Source organism: Carassius carassius, chromosome 4 (assembly GCF_963082965.1).
Source record: "Carassius carassius chromosome 4, fCarCar2.1, whole genome shotgun sequence".
Lineage (NCBI taxonomy): Eukaryota > Metazoa > Chordata > Actinopteri > Cypriniformes > Cyprinidae > Carassius > Carassius carassius.
The window spans coordinates 1810688-1822587 of NC_081758.1; the positions used below are offsets into that span (position 1 = coordinate 1810688).

At 35.2% G+C, this 11900-nt stretch overlaps 1 protein-coding gene across 1 annotated transcript; it reads left to right on the top strand.

Annotated features, from left to right (window-relative positions):
- Positions 1–3579: 3579 nt before the first annotated feature.
- LOC132129126 (tumor necrosis factor ligand superfamily member 13-like) lies at positions 3580–11646 on the top strand. The gene is made up of 6 exons (XM_059540592.1): positions 3580–4145; positions 5290–5398; positions 5485–5532; positions 6956–7074; positions 8528–8666; positions 11405–11646. The coding sequence occupies exons 1-6, from the start codon at positions 3918–3920 to the stop codon at positions 11512–11514; spliced, it is 753 nt and encodes a 250-aa protein (XP_059396575.1). The 5' UTR covers positions 3580–3917; the 3' UTR covers positions 11515–11646.
- Positions 11647–11900: the final 254 nt, after the last annotated feature.

Genomic DNA, 11900 nt, shown 5'->3' on the forward strand with positions numbered 1-11900 from the left:
CCACAGACTTGGCAACACTGGTTGGCATTTACTAAACAGAGCTGTAATTCACTGACAATCTACATAAAATCGATTTTAAAATCGCAGGCGATTCTTTGTTGATTTTGAAAGCGATTTTGTGTTAGTTGTCGGTAGACTATGGCTCTGTGTAGTTACTGCCGCTCCACCTGAACCAGTGTTGCCAAGTCCTCAGTTGTTTTTCATGTCCGCGGTTTGAAACAAGCCAATTTTCAAAATTTTCAAATTGGGCGAATTAAGCCAGGATGCCGAGGTCACACCTCTACTCTTTTTTCGAAAGACTTCCTGGGATTTTTAATGACCACAGAGAGTCAGGACCTCGGTTTAACGTCTCATCCGAAGGACGGTACTTGTTGACAGTATAGTGTCCCCATCACTACACTGGGGCGCTAGGACCCACACAGACCACAGGGTGAGCACCCTCCGCTGGCCTCACTAGCACCTCTTCCAGCAGCAACCTAGTTTTCTCAGGAGGTCTCCCATCCAGGTACTGACCAGGCTCAGCCCTGCTTAGCTTCAGTGGGAAACCGGTCTTGGGCTCCAGGGTGATATGGCTGGCGGCAAACCAATCAATCCTAAATGTAACTGGAAGCCAGTGTAAGGACCTGAGGACTGGTGTGATATGCTCAGATTTTCTGGTTCTAGTCAGAATCCTGGCACCAGCGTTCTGGATGAGCTGCAGCTGTCTAATGGTCTTTTTGGTAAGGCCGGTGAGGAGCCCATTACAATAGTTTCTCCAAGTCTTGACTTGAAACAAAACATCTAATTCTTGCAATGTTTTTTAAATGATAGTATGCTGATTTAGTTACTGCTTTGACATGACTACTGAAACTAAGGTCTGTCTCCAGAATCACACCAAGATTCCTGACTTGATTTTAAGTTGTTTGACCCCTAGAGTCAAGGTATGCATTCACCTTGAACACTTTATCTTTGTTCCCAAATGCAATGACTTCAGTTTTTTCCTTGTTTAATTGAAGAAAGTTCTGGCACATCCAACTATTAATTTCATCAATGCATTGGCAGAGGGAGTCAATGGGGCTGTAGTCATTTGGAGATACGGCTACGTAAATCTGGGTATCATCAGCATAGCTGTGATAGGCAATTTGGTTCTTTCTCATTATTTGATTTAGTGGGAGCATATACAGGCTAAACAAGAGCAGTGCAAGAATTGACCCTTGTGGGACTCCGCATGTCATGGACATCCACTTAGACTTATGCTCTCCTATACTCACATAATAGCCTCTCTCTTCTAAGTATGACCTGAACCATTTGAGTACCATCCCAGAAAGCCTGACCCAGTTTTCCAGTCTCTCTAGTAGTATGTTATGATCGACAGTGTCAAATGCAGCACTGAGATCTAGCAATACCAGCACCGATATTTTGCCAGAGTCACAATTTAAGCGAATATCATTTATTATCTTAATGAGTGCTGTCTCTCTGCTGTGATGCGGTCGAAAACCAGATTGAAAATTGTCCAGGTATCCATTTGAGTTTAAGTATTTGTTCAGCTGATTAAAAACTACCCTTTCTATAATTTTGCCTATAAAAGGAAGATTAGATATTGGTCTAAAATTGCTCAAAATGGTGTTATCAAGATTGCTCTTTTTCAGGAGGGGCTTAACAACTGCAGTTTTTAAGGAGTTTGGAAATGTCCCAGAAAGAAGTGAGGCGCTCACCACTTCTAAAAGATCTGCTTCTAAGCAGTTAAGCACACTTTTGAAAAAAGATGTGGGAAGTGTGTCAAGATAGCAGGTTGATGATTTTAGGTGCTGCACTATGTCTTCCAGAATGTTGCTATCAATTGCTTCAAAAATAGACATAGTATCTTTTTGATATTGTGGCATAATCTGTCTGACCTCTGCATTACTTGAGGATGTGCTAATCGCCTTCTTGATATTGATGATCTTCTCAGAAAAGAAGGAAGCAAACTCATTGTATTTGCTGTCTGAGAGCATTTCACTGGGAATCTGACTTGGGGGGTTTTACAGTCTCTCAACAGTGGCAAAAAGAGTACGAGTGTTATTTAAGTTACTGTTTATAAGGTTTGAGGAAGAAATTCTGTCTAGCTGTGGCTAGTTTCACATTAAAAGCATGAAGGCTGTCTTTATAGATGCTATAGTGAATTTCAAGTTTTGTCTTCCGCCACATCCGCTCTGCTTTTCTGCATTGTCTTTTCATAGTCTGAATTGCTGTTGATCTTCTCCAAACTGATTTCTGTCTGTTTGTTTTCTTTCTGATTATTATTGGAGCAATATCATCAATAACATTCTCAACTTTTGAGTTGAAGGAATCAAGGAGAGTATCAACAGAATCTGCAGAAATGCTTGGTGTTAAAGATAAAGCCTCCATAAATAGTACACTTGTGTTCTCGTTAATGCATCTCCTTCTGACAGAGACCGATCTAGATTCAGTTGTAGCAGACATCAAAATATCAAAGAAAATACAGAAGTGATCAGATAGTGCTATGTCCTTAATAACAATGGATGAAATGTTTAGACCCCTACTGATGATTAAGTCTAGAGTGTGTCCACCTTTGTGTGTGGGTCCATGCACATGCTGAGTCAAGTCAAAAGTGTTTAGAACCGTTAACATTTCTTTTGTAGTTTTGTTTTCTGCATTATCTATGTGAATATTAAAATCCCCTGCAATAGCAAAACAGTCAAACTCTAAGGTAATCATTGATAACATTTCTGTGACCTCTTCAACAAAGGCTGAAAGGAAAAAAATGATTGTAATTCAAACGCAGCTCCCGTCGCATTTAAACAGACCTTTGCTCCTAATTCTGATCGGTCCAACGCTATAACGAAATCTGAGCAGGTCTAAAAACTGAAACTGTTGATGCTGCACTTTACACTTTGGAAAAGTTATATTATATATTTTTTAAATATGAGCAGGTCTACAAGCTGGGATTGGTAATGCTGCACTGTAATCATAGTTATTTATTTATATTTTTCATTATATTTTATTATATGATATTGGTTTGAGACTGAGAGTATTTTATTTAGTGGAGAACTTTGCAGCAGTATTTTATTTCTTATTCTTTTTTTATTTTATATATATTTTATTAAAAAGTATTTAAAAAAAAGAGTGTAAACAAATTGTAAAAAAAAGTTTATAGTAATAAACAACCTGCAGCTTAATGTTTGCATTTCTTTCCCTTACTGTACCGAAAATGAACCGAACCGTGACTTTAAAACCGAGGTACGTACCAAACTGTGATTTTTGAGTACCGTTACACCCCTAATATATATATATATATATATATATATATATATATATATATATATATATATATATATATATATATATATATATATATATATTATGTACTGTATGTGTGTAATATAAAAAAAACAAGAAGATAAAATAGAAAAATAATGCTAGTGTTAGAGGCCTTTTGAAAAATAGGCCTTTGCATAAATATGTTTTCTACCCATATTGGGCCATTTTTGTAAAAATATATTTTTGAAAAATATATATTTATATATTTTATATATTTAAACAAAAATATGTATAGACATACACACATGACTAACCATGCATACCTTGCAGCATGAATCCAGCGCTCATTATCTTGTTCTCTGGGCATCATTCCCATTAGGTTTAGTCACTGATCAACGCGTCTATTAATCTTTAACAATCGCCATAGTAAAGCTAATGGAATTCCATTTATTATTTCTTCAGAATCCACTGGGATCTCATCCGAGATTATGGTTGGCTTCAATGCAATATTTATTCTAGGGAATGAGACGAGCATGTGTTGACCGACGTTTTTTTTTTTCCACTCCCACCGCTTTATGATGAAAGTTGCGAAACCGAAAGTTAATGGATCAAATGAGAACGGCTATAATACCGCATTCTAAACTCTTCTGTCCCGTCATTAAAACGTTTGGACTGTAATGGACGACCACAACAGTCCTGCTTCTGTTTGGAGGGTGAACGTGGAGGTGTTGAAGCGCTTGCTCGCGTGCGCTGCTGCATGCACCTGTGTAGGTGTGATCTATATGCAGTGGACATACATTTGGATGCTCAGGTCCGAAATGGCAGAGATAACGCAGCGCTTCAGGCCTCTGGAGACAGCGAGAGACGAAGGTGGGATATGCTGCGATTCCGCCGCGTGCTACGGGGTAGGTGAGTGCTTTAATTGTTTCACTTTTAATGGGGTTCATCTGTAGCTTCACCAACAAATAACAGGTTTGCGGGTTGTTGTTTTTTTAACCTGTAACCTGGTTATACCAAAGTATTCTCTAGAGAGCAAAATGATTGAGTGCTATGGTACATTTCAAAGTAGCCTACAGTATTGGTCTTTTAAAGCAGCTTGAAGTAGCATCACTGTGGTACCTATATGAATATAGTTACCCATGTACAATTGATAATTACATATTAGTCCAATGCATTTTTAACAATACAGTGGTAAAAAAATCAAACAAACAACAACAAAAAAATTGTCAGTGCTTCCATAGAGTTTATTTGTGCAGCTATTTTTCACTTCCTCATCTGTGTTAAAAGAAATACACTCCCTACACTTGCAGAACTGGTGGCTGCCTTCTATTCACTCTGCATAAAATAAAATAAAATCAGAAGCAAATAGATGAATTTATTCAGTTTTTCTTTCAAATAAATTTAATGAAGACTAAAGAAAATTCCAGTGTCCTAATTAGTTGAATCAACCCCATCCACAACCCCAAATCAAGAAATAATGCTAAACAATCAACAAAATGACTCAAGCAAGATTAAATGCAGCTTCACTATAGGAGAATGTTTGTTCTGACAAAAATAAAATTATTTGGTGTACTGAATTTTGTCTGACGAAAGTGTAAAACCAAATACTCAAATCAGTATAATAATAATAATCAAAAACTGTATAAGGTCTCTTTTAAGTTTTTGCATATTGTTGGGCCAGTGGGGTTTTTGGTAGTTTGACCTAAGGTATGTGCAACGCACACCCTCCTCCAAATGGGTTGGGCTATTCCAGTAATGCTTGTGAGGACAATGATCAAGAATCGTGTTTTTGGTTTTAATACAGTCTGGGAAGAGTCCAACAGCATTCTATTCCTGCATGACAGTGTTTTCACCTGAATTACTGGCACTTCCAAACCCAATAATGACCTCTTTTAATTAGAATGGGGTAGACTGGTTGTACAGTGTAACATCTGACAGTTTTGTTACTATTTTAGTATGAAGTAACCACTGTGTAGTGTTGCTAACTGCTGTCCACTGTAAAATCCTGAAGCAAAATCAGTGAGCGATGATGTCTATAATTTCCCATAGGCTACATCTTGTTATAAGGTAAGCTGTTATCACAGATTCCCTGAGAGACGAACACACGCAGAGGTACGAGACAAGAGAGATGTGACAAAACAGACGAAGAGAAGAGAAAGTGAGTAACATCCCTCTCTCTGTCTAACACACAGATACATATTTTTATGTTTTATATACCATATGAATTGTTGTTTCTTTTGGCAGAGCAGCACACATTTCTGCACCTTGTTCCTGTGTCCTCGCAGTCGTACAGTGAGTATAACGCAGGAGAAAGGGAACAGTTTCACCAAAAATGAAACTCACTCTCTCCTCACCATTCCAAACCTGTTTAACTTTCTTCTGAAAAATGTTCTACGTATGAGAGTAACCAGATAGTTCTGCTGACCTTTGTCAAACACATTAAACAAACAAATAATAAAAATAACTGAGATACTGAGAAGAACGTTTTAGAACGACATGAGGGTGAGAAATGATGAGTGGAAGTTTTTTTGTGACACCCCCCCCCTCCCATTACTGGTAATGCAAATTTGGTTTTTGATTACTTCAGCTTGTTACTCAAGTCATGGGGTTATTGTTGTTATTATATTTAGACGGACATCTAACCGACTTGTTTATATGCATCTGTTATTTCAACGCACTAACTTTGGCTGTCGGTAAATGATGTTTACAAATGTTAACACTGCAAGAAGAAACTTTTTTTTCTTTTCTTTTTTGTGATGAATGAACAGAGATTCCAGTAAAGAGTCTCAGAAGCTTGTAAGCACAGATACAACAATAAACGATTCTCTACACAATTTAACTTTAGTGGGTTGAATAATATTTTTGTTTGTTTGTTTGTTTTTCATTTTCATCAACTTTATATCCTCAGAATCTCACATTTGAATTAATTTGTATAACTGCTTACTGATGTTGGTGTTTAACCCCTTAACTGTCACCCCTCCCATTTTTGAACATAGACTTGAAAGTGCACTATCAAAACTTAAAATGTTATAATTAGTAATTAGTGAACGCTTTAGAATACAGGTTGGACTCATTTTAAAGAAGACAATCAGCAGATTATTGTGGAAGTGGAATCATTCTAAATATGAAAGTATTAGAAAGTTATAGAAGTTTAAATTTACTATAAAGATAATGCACTTTACATTTTTTTTATTTTATTTTATATAACATAAATAAACAGGTTTTACTCTAGAATTTCTATAAAATTAAAGCCTAATGTCAAAATAAGTTAGGTTTCAAATTTGAAGTTGATATTTTAAAAAATTTGAGATTTTATTTAGTCCATTATACCACAAACAGCCACCGGGTGACACCCAAACTACATTTACATTTTATGATGCATTTTTCTATCACAAATTTCTAAATTTGACTGTCAATATTACTTCTATCACAAAATGGAAAACATTTTTTTTTTTCTAATAAATTATTTGATTACTGAAATATTATAAAAAGGCAATAAAATATGTAATGGCTGTCACTTAAGGGGTTAATATTATATATATATATATATATATATATATATATATATATATATATATATATATATATATATATATATATATCTGGTTCATGGCAGCAGAATGTCTTGCAAATCAAGAGGGTTGAATAGTTTTGATTGCAACAGACAGACAGAGATGTAGTTTTCTCTCTCATTTGTTCTCCGTGTTTTCCTCAGGTGATGGTGACATCACTGTTCTGTCGTGGGCCGTAGAGCAGAGCAGAGGACAGGGGCTGCAGGTATCAGCTGATACTGTTACAGTGGAGGCCAAGGGCACATACTTCATCTACAGTCAGGTTGGTCTTGTTTGGTTCTGATACTGCTGCATTATCAAAATACAGACTTAAAAGGGTTAGTTCACTTAATTTATCACCCTCATGTGACCTCAACCATACTTGCTTGACTCGCAAGAACAAACCTCATTGATACGTCAAGCGAGGATGTTTGAGCTTCTGTTTATCATCTTTGATGTGCTACATGGATGCGTCTGTTCATCAGATGAAGTGATTGTGTCTCTTCAGAAGACTTGGATTAAAACGCTCAATGCATGTGGATTACATTTGAACTTTTTGAAGTATCACAGTTTTTGGTGAATATAGACTAGGCAGAAACAAGTGAGAAGAACTCAGAATCTTTTAGTATTTTATATATATATATATATATATATATATATATATATACTGTATATATATATATATATACTGTATATATTACGTTTTATTGTTTAGGTTATTGCAATTATGTTGTTGTCTCTGTAGTACGTTTGAGTTCTGTGTTATGATTGTGTAAATTTTAGAGTATTACAATTTAGAGTATTTGTGTCAAAAACACTCCACACAATCGGAAAAGAGGAAAACAAAAAGCTGTATAATTTATTAATTTCTTTGTTTTTGGATATGAGACTCAAAACAGTGCCATCTGCTGGGTTGTAAAAATTGACAGCCATAAAGCCCAGTAATAATATTTTGTGTACTATATCAGCTGAAAATGTTCTTAGATGGTTGAACGTTTTGTAGTATATGACATTTATTACATAAGTAGATTAAGGTTTTGTGTGTAAAAACCCTTCACTAACACCAGCACCAAAGCACAAAACAAATCAATCAAAAGTACAAAATGAGTAACACGTTACAGTAAAATGTAATTTGTTAACCACATTAGTCAACATCAACAGATGATGAACAATACTTTTACACTATTTATTATTCTTAAAGAATGTTAATGTCAACATTTACTTATTCCTTATTAAACATCAAAAGTGGTAACATTAACATTAGTTAATACACTGTAAACCAACATGAACAAAAATGAACACAGTAACAAAAATGTATAAATTCTGTAAAAAAAAAAAAATAATAATAATAATAAATAGAATAAAAAAACTCATTGTTTGTTAATGCAAGGGAATGCATTGACTAATGTTAATAAAGGAGGCCTGACCTGCTATAACATAATATCATTCTCATGATCTGTGTGACAGATGTAGATGACTTTCTTTCTTCAGTAAAACAGTAAGTATTTTAGCTGAAAATATGGTTCTTAGTGATTCATAACATGCGAGTCAACAGCTATTAGCACTTTGAACGTCAAAAACTGGCATAGACTTGCATTTCATGAATCACAGAGGATCATGTTTTCAGGAAAAAAAAGTCAGCTACATCTTGGTTAGCCTGAGTGTTACATTTACAAGTATCTACAGTACTTGATTGTCCCCAGCTCCATACAGTATTACCCTGTTACTCACCACAGGTGCTGTATAAAGACACCACCTGGGTCATGGGTCATGTGATCACGAAGAGGTTCAAGGGGGCGGAGACTAAGCTGATGAAGTGTCTGAAAAGCATGCCCAGTAACATCAGCCAGCCACTCAACACCTGCTACACTGCTGGTGAGTTATCAGGACAATACTGTCCAAAAATTAATTAACTCTTGCCAGGTTTATGCTTCAGGTCGTCATAGCACTCAGACCACGCCCCCTCAAATATACTGTTAGAAAGATTCAGCCATCATTTAAGGAAAATCTCACTGCAATAACAGTGTTAAAAATGAAGGAACTAACAGAAATGACATATTTTAGAACACAGTGAGAGCATGATATTTCAGTTTTAAAAATAGCACATTAGAAGGCTAGAATTCTTTATATATATACAGTACAGACCAAAAGTTTGGACACACCTTCTCATTCAAAGAGTTTTCTTTATTTTCATGACTATGAAAATTGTAGATTCACACTGAAGGCATCAAAACTATGAATTAACATATGTGGAATTATATATGGAATTATATACATAACAAAAAAGTGATTGACTACCTCTTGAAGCTCATCAAGAGAAAGCCAAGAGTGTGCAAAGCAGGAATCAAAGCAAAAGGTGGCTACTCTGAAGAACCTAGAATATGACATATTTTCAGTTGTTTCACACTTTTTTGTTATGTATATAATTCCACATATGTTAATTCATAGTTTTGATGCCTTCAGTGTGACTCTACAATTTTCATAGTCATGAAAATAAAGAAAACTCTTTGAAATGAGAAGGTTTGTCCAAACTTTTGGTCTGTACTGTATATATATATATATATATATATATATTATAAATAACACAATCAACTGTTATGAGCATGAATGATAAATGAAAAACAAATATAAAAAAATCTAATAATAATATAAAAAAGTTTTAATCTAAAAGATTCCCTTTAAAAAATACAGAACAGAACTAAACTTTTCAAATAATGTGACTAAATTCAGTGTTCTATTACTATTATTCATTACATTTAACATTTACATTTACATTTAATCATTTAGCAGACGCTTTTATCCAAAGCGACTTACAAATGAGAACAATAGAAGCAGTCAGGTCAACAAGAGAACAACAACAGTATTATGTACTGTATTATGTACTGTATCTGTTGTATGTAATGGGGATAAAAAAAAAATGGGCCACAAATGTCTACTGTCAGATATCACAGAAAAAAAGATTTGACACCCAAAGCAGCACTACTTTTCATTTTGCTTCCATAACATAACGTCTTTTTCAATTTAAAGTCTGTGTAAAGGCAATTCAGTGAATTGTTTCTAAACACATTATAAATGTTAGAAATGCATTGCTGAAAACATGTTACAAACAATGTATATTACCGGTTTGGGATAATTGAATTTAAGTGAAGCTGCTAGCGTGAGCGTCCACTGAGGTTGTAGCGTTATTTGACAGCTGAGAGAGACATCAGCCTTCCCGCGAGTGGGCGTGGTTTCAGAGCTGACACGCCCCCAGCGTTTCTAGATTTAAATACCCTATTTTATTTTCTTGTATTTTTTATCATTAAAGTTTGACTGGGTGGTTAATAACACATTGTTCTGTGATGTGACATACTCAGAGCACATATTTGATATTGCTTTGAACGGACTTTGTGTTTCTTTTTTTTTCTTCTTTGTGTCTGTAGATTTCAATTACAAAACATATCTTTGTTTTCTCAAAACGGGTTTTCTCTCCACTTTGCAGGACACCAAACGTTACAGTTTTAAACCTATCTATTTTCACAAATGTATCATTCATCTGATTAACATAACATTTTATTCCGAAAAACACTGCCTTTTTTACTGCCTTGACAGTATTTTCTGATTTATGGAGAGATAAAAAAGATAAGCAAAATCCCTCTATAAAAACCTTTAACTCTAATGTCAACGGAATGAAACAAATATTTTGGACTGGCTTTATCCAATGTTCAGATTTCTGTTTTGGAAATGTATGCAAATGAGTGCATATTCAATTAGATAATATGTTATATACATATTCAAATGGGGCCATATGATGTTGCTAAAAAGAACATTATAATGTGAATTTGGTGTAATGCAATGTGTTTATGCAGTTTAAGGTTAAAAAAAAACACATTATTTTCCATATAATGTACATTACTGTTTCTCCTCTATGCCCCGCCTTCTGAAACGCATCCATTTTTACAAAGCTCATCGTTACTGATAATTACTGATTATAATGACTAATACTGTCTTTTTACACGTTGTGTTGCGTATCGTGCCGTGTAAACATAAAACCATGTCTGCATTTGTGATCTGAGAAACAACAAACAACAAGGCTACTCTACACTGCTCCAAACTCACGTTTGAATCATCATTGGCTAATTATTTCAATATAAATAATGTACTTACAGGCTGTAATGATAAAGACCTTTTCCATGATATTCAAATTTTTTGAGATCTCTTTAATCTTTACAGATTTTCTTTATGCACCAAGAGCTTGTAACACTCCACAGAGAAAGGAAAAATAAGAAATCGCATCATATGACCCCTTTAAATATTTCTGAAAAAATGTTGTAATGCAAACATAGTTGTCTTAATGTACTGTGATTCATTCTTCCCAGAAAGCATTTGAATTAAAGCACTTTCTGTAGAAGTACACACCATTCCACACAGATGACGAGTTTGAGCTATTGATGTTGGCACAGGTCTTCTGTGGATTCAAGCTTTATTCTCTGTGACGCAGTGAGATCGGATGTCTGTGCTGACCATATCATCTGCTGAAGTTCTTCTTAACACAAAAATTTCACTGGATTATTTTGCACTATGCATATAATATAAATTTCTGTCTGATTATAAAGCATGTGTTGTTCTCATAGGGATTTACTTCCTGGAGTCTGGATCCACCCTTCAGCTCTCTGTTCCCCGCAAATCAGCAGAGCTCATCCTGACAGCTCACGCCACCTTCATGGGCCTCTTCAACATATGACACGGACACACGTGTGATTTACACACTTAACAGAAGCCTTGTTTACCCTCTTGCATGCTAGTTCAGACACTCATGCTTTCATGTGGTGAATGGAGGACACCCAGTGGACGATTGAAACACTGGCATGTTGGAAAAGGTCCAAATTTTAGGACTTAAGTTTAAACAGGAAAACAAAGTGTGTTGATAATTCAAGAGGACAATAAAAAAAAGAGTCATTTTTCCAGCTAAAGTCGGTTCATTGATGATTAAGTGATGTTCGTCATCATCCAGTTCAGCTCTCCTGTTTTTGAATGATAGAAATGTGATAGAGTGTTATGTGTATGCCAGGTTAAAGATATGGGTCTTTAATCTAGATTTAAACTGACAGGTAGATTGTTCCAGATTTT